The sequence below is a fragment of the Monomorium pharaonis genome, chromosome 9 (genome assembly GCF_013373865.1).
Source record: "Monomorium pharaonis isolate MP-MQ-018 chromosome 9, ASM1337386v2, whole genome shotgun sequence".
Classification (NCBI taxonomy): domain Eukaryota; kingdom Metazoa; phylum Arthropoda; class Insecta; order Hymenoptera; family Formicidae; genus Monomorium; species Monomorium pharaonis.
This window is the reverse complement of record NC_050475.1, coordinates 8245849-8263284: the sequence shown is the minus strand read 5'-3', so window position 1 is coordinate 8263284 and position 17436 is coordinate 8245849. Positions and strand designations below refer to the sequence as shown.

The 17436-nt window shown below is 34.3% G+C and overlaps 1 protein-coding gene across 2 annotated transcripts; it reads right to left on the bottom strand.

Annotated features, from left to right (window-relative positions):
• Window positions 1–41: 41 nt before the first annotated feature.
• LOC105839885 (cyclin-dependent kinase 8) lies at window positions 42–17374 on the bottom strand. 2 transcript variants are annotated; one of them, XM_036292349.1, is made up of 4 exons: window positions 17024–17374; window positions 5960–6048; window positions 5607–5831; window positions 1382–2014 (listed from the first exon to the last, which is right to left on the bottom strand). In XM_036292349.1, exons 2-4 carry the CDS (start codon window positions 6041–6043, stop codon window positions 1382–1384), a joined length of 942 nt encoding a protein of 313 aa, XP_036148242.1. In that variant the 5' UTR covers window positions 6044–6048; window positions 17024–17374. The 2 variants fall into 2 exon arrangements, with proteins under 2 accessions (XP_028050458.2, XP_036148242.1); XM_028194657.2 differs by lacking the exon at window positions 17024–17374 and having other exon boundaries at window positions 42–2014; window positions 5960–6043.
• Window positions 17375–17436: the final 62 nt, after the last annotated feature.

Here is a 17436-nt window from a genome sequence, read left to right as displayed (position 1 = left end):
TAGATCGACATCGGAATCAAGATTATTATCATAAAATGTTGAGTTTATCATAAAACGTTATCTTTATTCCTTATTTATATCGATACAAATTAGACAATCTCTAAATCCAGCTATTCAGATATCCGTTTAAATATCGACAAATTCGATAAGGATATCGTCACGTAACGCAATTCTGTTATTTCTGAATGTTCCGTCAAGATTCGCTAATTCTTATCTATTACCTCACTTATATAATTGAGAAAATTCAAGTACAAAGAAAAGTTTCTGATCCATATACTAATGTGTGTGTGTGTGTGTGTGTGTGTGTGTGTTTAAATACACAATACAAATAATAAAGTTTTTTTAAAATAAATATTAAATTTATCTTTGCATACGATCTACAAATATCTCAAGTGAGATGAGTAAAACGGAAATTTAGTAAGATTATCTTTATTAGATGTATGAAGATAGACAATATAAAAGTTCTCACAGTGTAAAATAGTTAAGAAGAATAAATGCAAAGAAATAAGAAAGGAAAGTTATGTGTTAGAAAGATCTAAGAATGACGTCATGTAGCATATTATTCTTAACGATAAGTTACGCTTCCTGTAAATGAAGAATGTCCATGGAGATGAGGGAAGAACTTTTGCAAAATATCATCGAGAAGATGTGAATGTTGACCACGATGATCTTTATTCTCTAAGGAGAATAATACAATGCAAGCCGTAGAGGCCAGATGTCATATCGAGACGGATATTCAGAGTATCATTCATATACTTTTATCGATTGGGATATAAATCTCACTAAAGCGTCACTCCGTATGCTTAAAATCGAATAAACGCCCCGATTGTCATGCAACTATTTAAATAATTAATTAACATAATAACAATTAAATATATATTAGAATTTTTTCTCCCATTCCAATCTTTTCACTCTCTCACGCACGCTCTTCCGATTTTACCTTTTCATTTTCAATAGACAGAATTAATTTCAAAATACAGGGATTGCATTTATTTTTAACTTGCATGTCATTTTTAAAAGTTTTTTTTTTCACGATAAGCTATAAAATATAAAATATGAAGGAGATTTTTGTCTCTCTTTGTACAACAATTTTCATGTAAAAATGTACAACAATTATCATGTAAAAATGTATAATAAATCATTATTATGTAATTTTGTAAAAATAATTATCAATAAATATATCAACAAATAATATCTCACGACCCAATTATCGTTACGTAAATAAATACGTAGAATTAAAATCAGATAGTGGACTAGGTATCCTAATCGTTCGCTTATCAAAAATATCTATACGCGTTTCTCAACTAACTACTGCAAATTTTTTTCGAGCGTGGCGAACGAAGGCGACACTCGTGCAACGACGAATTCCGCTTCGACGAGTCTAGAAGTCCTTCTTCTTTTCTTTACCGACCAGGATGTTGTCGTGGTAACTGATCTCTTGTCCGGCGACGGCGGGATGCAGGTAATGCGGCTCCACGTCGATCTTTTCCTTCACGTCCGAGTCCAACACCAGAGAGTGATGCGGTCCGTGATGAAGATGCTGTTGCTGCTGCTGTTGATGTTGATGTTGATGCTGGTGCTCGTGTTGATGCTGATGATGATGCTCGTGCTCGTCCTCCTTGTCCTCTTGACTGTTCTTCTTCAACATCTCCTTCAGTTTTTCCAAATCAATCTTTTCATCGTACTTAGAGAACAATTTTTTCTCATTTTCATCCAGTTTCGAATCAACCTTGAATTTCTTGACGAGTTGAAGAAGCTCGTTGGTTTGCGCTCCATCTCTCGTCGTGTTCTTCGAGGCGTTTAAGTTCGGATCCAAAAGTAAGTCGGGTGTCTCGTGCGCCACGTTCACATTCTTGTCCAAGTTCTCCTCCGTCAGCGACTGCAGTAGGGTGTTGTAATCTGGCTTAATCTTCGAAGTTTCCATGCAAGAACTGCAGGAGCAATTTGTGATAATCTGAACCTTCTTCTGCATGGTCACTGGATTATTCTGCTCATCTTTGCAATCTAGCGTAACCTGAACATAAACGAAATAATTTTCAATAACTGTAAGGAAGTCGATGGGAGAAACCACTTTAATTAGTTTTCTTCATAAATTAGGAAAGTAATCCTAATTAAACATAAGCGTGCTAAACTTGAAAAGCTATACCTATAAAAGGAAATTCCAATACTAATAAGAGCCAAAATTTGGAAAAGTACAAAAAGATAAGTCTTGCCGTTTATAACATATTTGATAATGTAATTAGTGCTAAGTTGAGGCTTACTTTGAAACCAGATAACTTTCAGATAACAAATCTTGCGTGCCAGTTTTGCACACGCTACGCAAGTAAACTTTGTAAAAGATTTGTATGAGTTTTGCTCAGAGAAGGACGAGAGATCACGTTCCATACATGTTGCATACAAGGGGCAATCCAGAAAAATTTTTTGTGTAAATATCCAGCAAATTACACGCAAAAACATTTATGTAACTTTGTAAAACTTTGTATCAGTACGTCGTTGCACAAATAACAAATGCATGGTCAGTAAAATAATTTCTGAACTGTCATAAAATTGATTATTTTTTGTGAAATCACTGTAGGAGTACAGGTTGCAATAATATCTTTTTCTAAGAATTGTAGTCAGATGCCGATACAAAACATCATTTTTCGAACTCGATACTTTTACTAAAATAATTTTAGTAAATTAAAATTTTTGGTGCTTTTTAATAAACATTTTTGTAAAATTTCTGTTTAAATCTATAAAAATATAAAAGTCTACTGAATATATATGTATACATATATATATATAATGAGATTTTTAATATATACTATTATATGTATGTATGCATGCATATACAATATAAAAGAAAAAGGGAGAGAATATGATGCCGAAATGAATAACGAATTGCTAATTTCCCTACACTAATAACAGATGGCGAGCCAAAGCTGAATTCATTAAAGACTTTAAATAATAGTAAATCATCTGTCGTAATTTAATTTTAATCTGTCCGTGGAAAAGTGGATAATATAATAAAAAATTGGATGCATCCATATGTAACTTTTTGGTGTTTGTCTACAAGGAATAACAAAATTACAGTAAATATTTTCATTTTTTTCATAAAATTGCAGTTTAGTATAACAACGTATATAATAACGTATACAATAACGGACTCATATTTTATTTCTCTTATTGCAACATTTTTATCAAATAAATAAATAACACTGGAAATAAAATAACAGTTTATGTGATATAATTTTATTTCTAATTGTAATATTTAGTTTTATTTCTAATATTTTTTTCATAATTAATAATTTTTTAAATTTTATTTTTTCACATTACAGATAAATATTCTTTATTACTTTTTTATGTTTACATATTGGCCTCTATTAATTTCTCGCAATCAAAATAATAGAAGTTTAATATAATAAATTTTTATTTATATAAAATACATTTTTAATTTAATTTGATCTTTTTTTCTCATTTTTTCTCATTGCCCACAAAAAAATGACAATAAAATTAATATGTTCTTAGAAAACCTAAATTTTGGAAAATTTTACTCTATTTAATAAAAAAAAAATTTATTTTTACAATAGATACAAAAAGTTTTAATAAATATAAAAATATAAATTATTATTTTTACATCGTTATAGAAATTAGAAAAAAATCGACAAACTTAAGATCATGTTTACCTCCCTTTCCGTTTTATATTTTATAAATATATCTCTTTAAGTTAAAACAAATTCTTTCTCGTTTTCTCTCTTTCTTTCACGTCGACCATATTACACACAGAAACAGACTTTTTACTTTTACTTAATTTCAAATTTTTTTACAAAATTTAGTGAGTTTTACAAATGAAACAAATGACGGTAGAGAAGGCTGTAGATCGACAAGAGTCTTAAGATAAAGACTGAGATCATCTAGGTAAAGCGAGCCGATAAAGATGACCACCACCAGATAATTCGTCCCAAACATTTAAAACAACCAAGAAGGAGATTCCAGCACGAATCCCCCAAAGGATCGTGTTCTAAGTCACGATGCCGCTCAATAAATAGTGGGTTAAGCGACAGATCGTTGAAAGTGATACACATAGCAGGAATCATTAACGCAGACACAATTAAGGCGCGCGAATCAACTATAGATGCGATACTCAATATATGATCGGCAAAGTCCGTCATCATTAACATGGTACAAAGAATCTGTTCCATGATAATCTGGCCGAACTGGCACGCGGGGAGACGCCATCTTGTCGCAAAACGAAGATCGAAATTTTGTCGTTAAAGTTTTATCCTCAGAATTTTATTGTCAAATTCAAGTTTAAAAAAGTTTTATTTTCAGAGTTTTACTGTTGAAGTCAAGTTAAAACAATTTTTAAAAAATTACAAAAAGCTTTCAACTACATTTCACGTCATTAACTGAAAATAATGGATCGCTCATTGGTCTATCTTATTCGCTGAACGCACCTAATGACGAAAGCCGGGTATACAAGCTTCAGCAGACTTAAATCCTTAAATGTCACGAATAAAGCGATCTATATAAATTATATGTATAAATTAAATCTGTGACACACAAAGATATTTAACAAATACATAATTATACTAATTTCTACAAACTTATACACAAAATTATGAAGTAAAACACAACTATGAGATAAATGTGCATACCGGACTTCTCGAGACTAAAACATTGCTTTCTAAATTATCTTTGTATAATAATAATAAATAAAATTTTGATATGTGAATAACACAAGTAAGAGAAAGTAATGGTATTTTTGATTACAGTAGAATTTGATGCTAAATAATATTTCTATACACGCGCGCGCGTGCGCACGCACACACACATCAACTTTTTTAAATAGGTTTCAGTTTTATAAATTATGCGTACTAATATACATATATTAAAGAACTTAATACGCAATTACAAAAATAACATTTATGATAAAAATTGAAACATGTATTTGAAAGCATTAATATTGAAAATTTATTCAACATCAAGATCCATTATGACCATAAATAACATTTTATTCTTCTTATGTTTTACCTATTTATGTTTTATTATTTGTCTTTCTGTTTTTATAATTGAAACTTAATTGTTTGCTGTAAAGAAGTACGCATAAAAGTAGAAAACGCATAAAAGTTTCTGTTACAGCATAGTATTTAAAAATTTGTAGCATTTTTTCTCTTATAAAAGCTAACATCTTACTCATATAATTCAAGTACTGTAATATTTTAATTTAAACTTTAATTTGTTTAATTTTTATACTTACACATATTAACTTGTTATCACAAACTTCTTGTTGGAAAATTTATAATAAACGAAAGAGAGTGAAATTGTGGTATGAATCGCACATAAATACTTTTAAAAGTACGATTAGTAATAAAATACCAACTTTACCAGTTATAACTTAACTAATCAATCTTATCAAGTACATAAAGATAATTATTAAGATAATGAAGATAAGTACTAAATATTTTTTTAATCAATACGATGTTCGTACATATATGAGTTTTTTTTTTGCAAGAAAATATCAGAAAGAAAATATATTAAAAAATATATAATTTTTAAGAGATAAAACATTGATTATTATCCGAGATAGAGATTTAAAAATTCATAATCTTTATTGTTAGACTCACGGTATGCCAAACGCTGTCCAGGGGTTGACAGGAGTCGCAATAAGGTCTTATGAGATCACCGGGTGCGGAAGGTTCGCTGTGGGGTACCATGTATGAGAAACAAGCGCCGACGCATACGTTATTATCCAATTCCTGTGAAGAACACTGGGGCCATGTCACTACTTGCTTTATGGGCGTCGTCTTGCACCAACTGTGCTTATCAGGATACAACACGATGTTATGGACCTAACAAAAGTTTTTGAGTTTATTTTAATGAAAGATAATGTAATACTAAATAATTCCATGCAATAATTCCAATCGAGAAAAATATATCCCATAAATAAATTGAATTATGTTAATAAACGAAAACAAACCTTGTGTTCACGATGAGCACTGAGCAGAGCAGAATACGTCATTAACAAGAGCATTAATGTGGAGAGCCGCCATATCGTCCCCATGATTCCTAGAACAGCACAAAGAAATCGATAGTAACAGTCAATTTTTTTACTTTAGTCAAAAATCGTGTATAAAAATTAATTAAAATAATAATACTTCAAAGTTTGCTCAATATTGGTCAATATATATTTTTTTTCGACTAAAGCTGTGAGAGATTTAAATAATCACGGCTGATAAATTATTTTTAGCGATAGTAATAAAGCGACAAAGAAAAAAAAGATCAATCTTTTTGAATCTTTCCTAGAAATTGATAAGAGCACTGCAATTTGCAGCGAACATTAGATATCTAGAAGATTATTTTCTCAAAATGAATGACAGTCACGTGCGATGTCATCTGAAGCTATTGAGATAGCATGCTATTCAGCTGGAAGTTTTGGTTCAATGACATTGACTAGAATTGCATCGGAGATTTATCAGTATGATACTGCGCCTTGTTCATTTCTCTTAACTTTCGCACTCTCTTTATCTTGTATTATTCATAAACATCATAAATCAATGTACATAAAACAATATACTTAATATGTCGTGAGTAACGTAATTATATTGATCTTTAAGTCGTAAAGAGATGCTTAACTAAATTAAAGAAGAAAATTATATTATTAATATGTGTATTTTGTTTAGTAGCTTGCAATTGTGTAGTAGTGTTGATATATCAATATACAAACCTGATATTTGTTATAAGACATTTTTATCTTGAACATTTCAAAACTTTTTAAAGATATATACTTTAGTATTTAATTACAAATATTTTTAATTTTTTAACTTTTTTAACTGAGTATTTAATTACATATGAACATATGTTGATTAAATGCAATTTTTATTATTTAACTTTTATTCGGATGTACATATTTTGAATTATGCAAACTTAAACACTTAATAATTTGGAGTTTTGCTAATGTGATCTTTTATATGTGTTGAAGTCTCAGTAATTCGATTTTTTCTCTCATGCTTTCTCATATATTCAGCAATATTTTCTCTTCATTTTAAATAAATATATAAGTATATATAATTATTTGACAAAAATACTATGTTTTGTAAATAAAATCAATTTTTATATTTATTTTTGTGGGAGATTCACATTATTGATTCAATTTTCGATTGTACGTACTACCACATTTTCATAAATAATATTCTAGGTAATAAATATTTTCTAATTACCTTTTAAACTTAAAGATTTATAAAATATTATAATACATAATTTTTTATAAGACTTCAAGTCCAGAATCGGTTGAAGAACATTAATGAATGCAATCGTTAAGATTTCAATTTAAAATATTGATTATATTAATAAAGTTACTGTACAACATGTAAATTGGTAATTGTGATACCACCTATTAACTTTTAAAATTAACTGTGAAGCTTATAAGTATGACGGAAACATCATCCAAATAAATGACTTTTGCTACTGAAACGTTAATTAGATGGCTCGCGTGCGATACCTCCAAAAGTATCCGTAAAAAGACGCATCGAAAGTTATGGTCCGCTCGTTTCGGCGCCAAACGAAGAAACGGGTTCTCATTATTGGGTGATGGCGCGACGCGTTTCATTCATAGATCGTTAAAGCTGATCCCTCGATCTCAATGTGGCATGCTCGAATTTTAGCTTTCTGAGATTTCGAGATAAAGAAAGTTCGTGTTTCCTCGGAGGTTGGCGCTTAGGCGAGGGAATCCGTCGTGGATATCCTCGCCATAAATAGCGGCGGATTCAAGGCACTAGCCATGGGAACGCAATGCACTCCTTCCGGCGATGCATATTTTTTAAAGTCAAGGGATATGGCGCCTGAAAGATAGAAGATAGAAGAACGTGTTCTCTATTTAAATACAACAAAGCAAAAATAATAAAGATTAAAGTAATAAATAAAAAACGTAAATAAAAGAAGTTTGCTAATATAAAAAAAAGTGGAAGACAATTTATATGATATTTTGAGTTAACTATAAAACTCACTTTATTATATTTATTCTTTTATTATTATATCTTAATTTTTATTGTATCTTTATTATATCTTAATTTATAATATATATACATATTTTGTGTGTGTATGTGTGTGTGAAATACATTGTATTGAAATACAAACTATTTCAAAATCCACATAAATAAAATTTTTAAAAAGTAAAATTAAATACGTGAACTTTATTCATCTTATATCATGTTCATGTCTCTTTTACGCGACTAAACATAAGAAAAATTACATAAATAATGATATAGAATTAAGACAGAGTAAAAAAATAACACTGTAATAAACATATCCTGCATGTTTGAATGTGTTTATCTAATATCACAAAGTCAAGCTTTAAATACACTTGTTATGAAAGATATCGATTTATTAAGGATTAAATCTTCCGCGAACTAACCACGACGTTGATACGAATGTCGAATGAGGAGAACGCGATTCCAATTACGCGGACCGCGCGCCGCTTTTTTGGCTGCGCCGAAAAAAAAAAGTATCGAAATCGAGAAATCCCGCGATGTTGCATAGGTACTCGTACCCGTTCTCTGAAGGATTCACGTTCTCATCGGGGTCGGGACTCGGGACTCGCGAGCTGAATTCCTGACAACAGCAAGAATCTTGTCCCTCGTCGGACAATTGGTCGCCGGCATTTCCAGAGAGAGGATCGATTTTTCGTCTCCCGCCGCCTTGCCCATGATGCATTTTGATTTCGATCCTATCCCTCCTTCTGTCTTCCTTCGTCGCTTCATTTTCTGCTCGTTCTACTCCATCTCCTTTTCCTTCTATTCCACTATACCCATCCAGTCCTATGAACGCATTCAGTTCACAGGAAAGATCTTTTTCTTCGTTCCGCAATGCAACCCTTCGTCCTCCTTTATTTTCACGTAGAATCGCTTCGATCTTCCGTTTTTTATTTCACGTTCTAAGAACCACGGTGCAGTCAGGGCTGCAGGCCAATTTCGTGAATTTGAAAGAAGTCGACCGATTGGAATATTCAGAAACAATCAGGAGGAAAGTATGTTAAGTAACGAATAGCTTCTTCAACAGCTTCTTATATTATAGTTAACGACGTACAGTAATTGTTAAACAAGACAACCGATTGATTTCCCTCTTTCTCAAGATAGTACCGTCGAATTAATTATGTCCCAAAAATAAATGTCATTCTTGCTCGGGATCTTGTTTACAGGATGCAACTTGAGAAATCCGAAGAAACGTATCACGTTTCAAAAATTAGGCCTCTCGAGTAATTCTTGTTGAATCACCCTGTATCTCCAAAGCCGCAGAGGTGTGGGGCAACACGGCGCGGCCGCCCGTCTCATTTCTACGAGCGGAGATTTGAATGACCGAATAGGATGCAGCAGGGACGTACTCGAGGAAGACAACGACCAACAACAATCGCCGACATTTTCGAAAGACAACATTTTCGAAACTAAGAAAAACCATTATCTTTAGATTTATAAGCAAATTATTAGTTTTGAAAATATATATACATAAAAAGTACGAATGAGATAAAATCGACGTATACGCCAGAATAAAGTTATCCTTTCTAACGTCCCTAATAAAATCGAATTTTACGTCATTCTGTATTTAACTTTGTTAAAACTCGATTATTCTCACCCTTCGAATATTCTCCCGTAGTGAGGTTCCTTTCATAGATTAACATTTTTTTAAACAGTTAATAATATTACCGGTAAATTAAATGTTTCTTTATATTTATATAATTAGATCAATATTTAAAAAAAAACTTGTATTACAAATCCAATCGTATAAATTATTTATATATTTAATCAATGTTGCTCTATAACTTACAATTAAAAATGACCTTCTAATTGTAATCCTTTCCTTCTTATAAATCTGCATATTACAACGCTTTGCATTGTATACAGTGCATTATATTGTTTTAATGAAATACAGATACACGCGGAATGGCTACGGCCCTGTAATGGCCACAGCCAGAAGTCCAAAGCTCTTTGTTGCTGCGCCACCTTCTCTTCTCGCCTCTGGGCCGTGTCGGTGGCACGGAGGACCTCCGGCCCACCTCCTTCCTCGCCTCTATCTCGGTCCCGTGGTTTCGATTTGCTCGTGTCCTCGAGATACCGAGAGAGGCTGAAGAGAGCAAGAGAAAGAAAGAAACATAGAAAGAGAGCGCGCGCGTGCGAGAGAGAGAGAGAGAGAGAGAGAGAGAAGAAAGGGAATGAGAGAGATACGTGACGTGAGGAAGGGGCAGGTTGTAGGATAGAAGCGAAGAAAGAAGCGAGAGAAAGGGTCTTGCGCCCAGCCGCGAGATTAATTTGATTTTCAAGCAAATTTGACGCGCCCCCGAGCCTAGGCGGTGCCGGCACAAAGAGTGCCGCGCCTGTCCGCCCATGTGTGTGCCCCATCGAAATCTCCGACGGTTTTCCATCGATCCTCCTGATCGTTGATTCTTCTTCATCTATCCTCCATCGACAGCGCGACGCTCGACGAGATGGCGTGTTCATTATAAAAGCGCGATGCGTATCACAAGTGTTTTAATGTTAGATATTAAGACCATTCTACAATAGCGGAAACGTAGTTGGAAGGTATTTGTGGCACTGTTGTATTTTGTCCATTTCTATCAATGTAAATTAATTTTAATCTCGATTTTTCTTCGTAGAAAGATATCCAAAGAAAATCAGGATTAAAGCAAATCTGCATTAATAGAAATAAACATTTGAACAATCCTTTACGAGTACATTTATTATTGTAAAACGTTCCCTAGTAGCAAAAAACATTGGCGAAAGTAATATGAAAACAATATTCCCAATATTGGTCCAATATTGTAAAGTGGACGCTTCATCTTATTTAGCCAATTTGTCTAAGAAGGAATATTGGTTCAATATTGGTTCAGCATTGGGCCAATATTAAACCAATCGATTTTTCATATTGAACATTAATTGCATTTTAATTTGGAGCCAATATTTTATAACCAATATTGGCGTTACATTGTAAAACATTGGGGAAACATTGGCCAATGCATTCTCAATATAACCAATATTTAACCAATATTAGCCAATATACTGCCAATGTATTTTGCTACTAGAGTTCCTTACATCGTAGAAAAATGCGCATTAAGACAGTCTGATAATTAGTATGGCTGATAATTAGTATTATATATAGGGGAAGTTAGGGTATGATAACCATACGGAAAAGATGACCAATGATGACTATAATTTCTCCAATAATTGCTAAATAATGTGTTCTCGTAATTATTTTTAAAGATAATCAATATTTACTGTAGTTTATGTGCTATACTATTCAAAATAATGATATTGTGGATGTCATATCACGTTTTTACTTTTGACTGCCTGCAAAGTTTTTCACGTGTTCATTAGCAATTGCCACAACGTCGAATAAATTACAGTTGTGCTGTCGCAATGAATGTTACCCACGTAACAAAAGTATGTAAATTGTAATGTGTAATTAATTTTTTTATTTCCTTTTCTATTTTTTAAATAAATACTATGATTATCTTTCTCTCACAGTTTGGGCAAGATAGTCCATCACATTTCGGGGTAAGTGTTTATTATGTATATATTTTATTAACAAAGACGAAAATTAAGTTGTGCACCTAATATTTTAATTTTACATATTATATGTTTCTTTTAGTAATGACAATGAGTTAAAATGATCTTAAACTTGTGTGAACATTTAATATTAAAAATGTTTAAAAATAAAATTAAATATGTGATAATATGTGACAATAAAATTAATATATAAAATTATAAGTTTTTTATTATTCTACAAATTTTAAGTACATAAAAAATGTATAGCCAACTGTTCTATAATACTATGACGATCTTTTCCCTAAAAGTTGTGAAAGATGGCCAATGTTCATGTTTTAACATTTTAATAATAAAAAATTTTTATTAAGTATTTCTCTTTAATGTTGATAGTTTTACATACTTAAAGTTTTTCAGTGAAGTAATATACCAAACGCTATTAAAAAATAATAAAAATAAAAGTATGTTTTTGCATTAAAAAAAACTATGGCCATCGTACCCGAGTTTACCCTATACATATATCGATAATATTAGCAGCAAAAAGATCAAAGTAATTCTTTTCTTTACGCAACAAAAGATTTAAAATAAAAATAACATTATATAAAAACATAAAAACATAATCTGCTTTGATGATTACAGAAATAAAAACTATAGTTCATATATCCGTGTATTATTTCTATATAAAAACAAAATTCTTTAAATATGAAAATAATATTCTTATAACTTTCTTGTAAATTTCTACAAATGCAGAAGATTACTAATACTCACGTAGACCTCCTAAAGAGATCTTGAACTTATTCTTTATTTCTCGAAAACTAAACGTTATGTTAAATTAATAATGATAATAATCTGCTTAGATGATTAAAAAAATAAAATCCATACATATTCATAGCTTCTTTCTATCTACTGAAAACGGATCTAATCTAATCGTTTTATATAGTTGTGTTACATGTTCTGCTCCATCTTGCGGAACACCATAAGGTATTTGTATAATCGATAAAAAAAGTTTTACATCAAAATGAAAAGAAAAACTCATATTACAGAAAAAGAAAAGAAAAATGTAGCTTACTATGCAAGTTTTGAAGGACAAACTCTCAAACGTTTACTTTTGATTATATTGCAAAAACATTGTAATTATTACAAAATACGAACAGTATTATAAAAACTGCTATGCCATCTGAATAGAAGACGATTTCTACATTTATATTTTACATTTATATTTTTAGAGTTTTATATTTAGCTTTTGTTTCCAAACGAAGTAGTATGTGTCGATGATTATTTAATTTCAATAAATACATTAAAAATTAGACCATTTTACATGCTTGTAACATCCTAAAATAATTTTTTTTCTTATTTTTCCTAATAATGTTAAACATAAAATCGCAACGCAGCGTAAACTGGCATACTTGTCGATAAGACAGACTATAAAACAGTAAAAACCAAGGTTGAACATTTATGAGTAAAATATAAATAATGTACATTTCTGAGAAAAAATAATTATTTTTAATTTTTAATTTTTAATTTTTAATTATTTATTTTTAAAAATATTATATATTTTTTACTTTATCAACACTAGAATTAGATATATTAATAATTTTATAATTAATTACAAATTTTTATTTTATCAATTGACTGTCAGATATCAATGATCAGATTATTACTGAATAATTTTTTTCTGTATTGTATTATTCAACTTATAATAATTTACAACGCTTCTCTAGTAGCACAATACATTAATTGGCAGTATATTGGTTAACATTGGTTAAACATTGGTTATGTTGATAATGCATTGTCCAATGTTTTTTCAATGTAACGCCAATATTGATCACAAAATATTGGTTTTAAATTAGAATGCAATATATGTCTAATATAAAAAATTGATTAATTCAGCATCTAATATTGCTCCTTCTCTATTTTTCAAATTGGCTAAATAAAGTAATTAAGCGTCTACTTTATGATATTAGAGGTATTTAATTTATATTACTTCCCAATATTGCTAATGCTAATGTTTTGTGTTAGCAGAGTTATATTACCTAAGTATCCCACTTTGAAAAATAGTGTAAAAAATTCTATAAATTCTCATACATTAATTTCTAAGTATTTTGTAGGTAACTTGTGTTAAAAAATAGAAGAATACAACATTATTACCTACTTTGTGGATTATTTTGGTTTTGAGATCTATTTTATCAATACTTTTGGTTTTTGTTTAAGAAATATAATCTACGACCAAAATGACGTGACAGTATTTACGATTTTTCTCTACAGAAAGTAAGTTAAAACGATATGAACACTATTATAAAAATGCACACAATTCGTTAGATATGTTTTACCGCAAAATACAACGGGAGATTGAAGAAAGAAAGAAGAAAGATTTCATCTGTCATCAGCGAAAAATATTTTGCGAACGTATCGATGCTCTCGCATATCGATTGGAAGCATAATAGTTTCCTTTATAAACAATTTTCTCTCTGCACACTCATCTCTGCCATCACTCTCTCGTCAAACAATTGTAAATTCTATACATAATCCTGTATATGGAATCACATTGTTTTCCTCGTAATGGAATTGTTTAGAGAAAAAGAAAATTATAATATCTTTTCTAGTACCAAACTGCGTGCGCGTCGATCAACCCATGGCTCGTATATAATACTTCGCCGGGACAGAAGGATCCGGTCGTCCTGAGGTTCAATCTCCTGGAACTTAATGATCCAGTGCCGAGCGATCCGGAGATGACGACGAGTGATATATCTATAATTAGGTGTCTCGGGCTTTAATCTCCCATTGGTTTTAATGAAAATCTCCACCCCCCGTTTTGACATACCCTAATTTCACATTTCGTTGGGACGCCGGCGTGGTCCAGCGTTTCCTTCTTCTTTTCTTCTATTTTTACTTCTTTTTTTTACCCTTTGAGATATTGGGGTACCGTGTGCGAACTAATAGATGGCCCGGGGGTACAGAGTGAACTTGAAGAATAGAGAAGGAGTAAGGAAATAAAAAGAGAGTCGGTTGCGCGAGGGTGCGGATCGCGCGATAGTACTCGGGGGGGGGGGGAAAGAAAGAGAAGGCGAGGATCTGCAGGGTACGAGAGGGAGAACCAGGAACGGGCGGGTACGAGGGGGACCGGCGCCGAAAAAAGGAGTTTGCCAACAGCACTGGGGGATGCCCCGAAAACACGCTGAACGTGTGGCGCCATTTCGGCTCCTTTTTTTTCTCTATCTTCTTCGTCGTCGCTGATCCCTCCGCGATTCCTTATGCTTTTGTTTCTTCGCCCATACTAATTCTTCGCGGGCTGCACAGCGTGCCCGGAACGCGCGTGGGGAACGAACCGGAGTCCGTGAGAGGGGGACAGGGGGGTGGGAACGAGCCAGGCGGAAGAGGACTTACACGAGCTTTGCTTCCATTCCGTCGTGATAAAGTAGCTCGCATTTTAAATGTATGTCGATCTTTTTCTTTCGCTGCACTCCTCTTTCGTGGAAAAAAAATTGCACAGACAAAATACTTGTTACAAAAAGTGTTTTGAAGAAAATCTGTTGCTCCAATTGTTGACATTGTAATAATCGTCGGATTCTTTTTTTTTTCAACAAATTAAATTCTGCGTGCAGTACCGTCGAGAAATACACGTGTGAAACACTTGGCGGGCACGTGTCTATTTCGCACGGGGCTCTAGCTTTGCGTCGAATTGTGGAAGGAGGAAACGAAGGTGTGGAGGTGGCAGGCAACGAGGTGGCCCCGCGTACGCCGCAGCACACGCGACTCGTGTGTGCGATACTATAAGGGGGCTACCTTGGCACGGTGTAGTGGCCCCCGTGAGCGCGGACCACATACCTGCAAACGAATGCTCTTAAAAGGGAGGGCAGAGCCAAAGAACAGGTCGTTAAAATGTAATGACATTGTTGTTTTTAATGCTCGCTTCTTTAAAACGGTCCCTTTCGTCTTCCTCGAGCCTGCCAGCTACTTCTGGCGCTACCAGCCCCCCCTCCCCCACCCTAGACCCGTGTGCCCGCCCGGCCAAAACCCCTTTAGCACTCTTCCTCCTTTCCTCGTTTTGCGAGAAAGACAAGGAGGAACTGCGAATTACCCATCCTTTTTCTATCGATGCCGTTGCTCAAAAGTTATACGTTTCATTGATTCTTCTGCGAAAACGCTCTTTATGCTTCTCACGGTCAAAAAAATATCGTAAAATGTATAAGAATGTATGAATCTCGCAATATTATGTAATAATAATATAATGATAATTTCAGTAAAGGTACAAATACATATAATTAAGACAACTGCGACAACATAAAAAAAAAGAAAGAGCTAGATAAAATAATATTTTCTATTAAAAGGTTTAATCACATAGTTACAGCAAAAAGTTCTACGTTGCGAAACAGTTGTTCAAGGCAGAAAAACATTTTATTCGTAAGAGATGTTACATCACTCGCGACAATCGAGAAAGACGTATCGGAATCCCGGAACGTTATAATATTCCTTTACCTTGTCGAACCTATAAGACCGATCAATTAAGTTGGACGGTAGCTGCGCGCTGTGGACCAATCGTGGACAGTCTCCGTTAGAAAGGAACCGATTATAGGTCCGCTACCGCGCGCAACAGTTTAGCTTGGAACTTAACTGTTGCGTCTAAGAAGAACTATCATTAAGTCCGGAATAGGGGTCCGGGGCATTAGGATTAGTGGCCGAAACGTTTTGGATAGGCTTCTGTATCGCTCGAGTTCGTCCCCGGATCTCTCGCCCACGAAGGAGGAGGGCCGCGATCATCGTAATTCGATCAGCTGGTGGTGGGTTCTCCGTTCCTCGAAGTGGAGGTTTCAGAGATAGTACTGCACTGCGTAGAGAATGCGTACCAACGCGAAGAAAAAGGCACGAACTTACGGGAATCTCGTGCCATATTTAACTCGCCTCGTATCTAGAGATTCTTTTCTCAAAATCATTAATAACGAAAGAGTGCGCGATTCCTTTATCAAGCATCTCTGTAAAGTTCTCACAATCCTCCATCGATGTATACGAAATTCCGGAGCGATGAGAGTGCGTCTATTGTCGCATGCACGCGAGTACGGGCGTCGGCGCGAGAGCATTCGTATATATATGTATATATATATATGCATACACATGTGCACACGCACGCGGACGTACACGCGTTCACGCACATACACGTAGATGCACATGCACACACACACACACACACACACACACACAAATGCATATACACGCGCGCGAAATGCGCTTCGAATTTCGCAAGGGACAGACGAGCTTTCTCGTTGAATGCGGACTCGCTTTCTGAGAGTCAGCGATTTTCGGAGAGCAGTTGGAGAGCAAGCGAGCGAGCGAGTGAGCGAGCCAAGTCGCGCAGCAGCCGAAAGGAATAGCTATCTCGGAATACATAACGAGCGAGTGGTTGTGGCTCATTCACTCGTCTACGGTCGCTCGCGGAGACTCGCGTCGCAATCTGGCTTCAGGTGCGCCAGCGATTTCCAGGAAGCCTTGGCTTCCCCTCAGGGGGAACTGTCACTCACCTCGGTGTACACGTCACCTGTACGTTGTCGCTGTTTCGCCCGCGAACTGCGCACCAACACGCCGCTGTCTCCTCGCGCGAGCAACGCAGAGAGCAACAGGTATTCTAGTCGCCGCTCGGGCGACTAAGAATCTCGCGTCTCTCGCGGAGCGGACGGAGAAAGGTGGAGAGAAATCGCAATCTCCGCACTAACGAAGTGCGCGGAACCGTTCGAGGGAGTACGGGGCGTACAAGAACCTCGACCTTTTTCGAGTACTTTGAGTACTTTCCGATACTACGAAGCTGAGAGAGCCGAACCGAGCTAAGCTGAACACGAAACTGTGCTGCCGATCTCTCGTGTTCCGCTCTCCTCCTCCTCCTCCTCCTCCCTCCCTCCCTCCCTCTCTTCTTCTTCCTCCACCTCCACCACCGGGT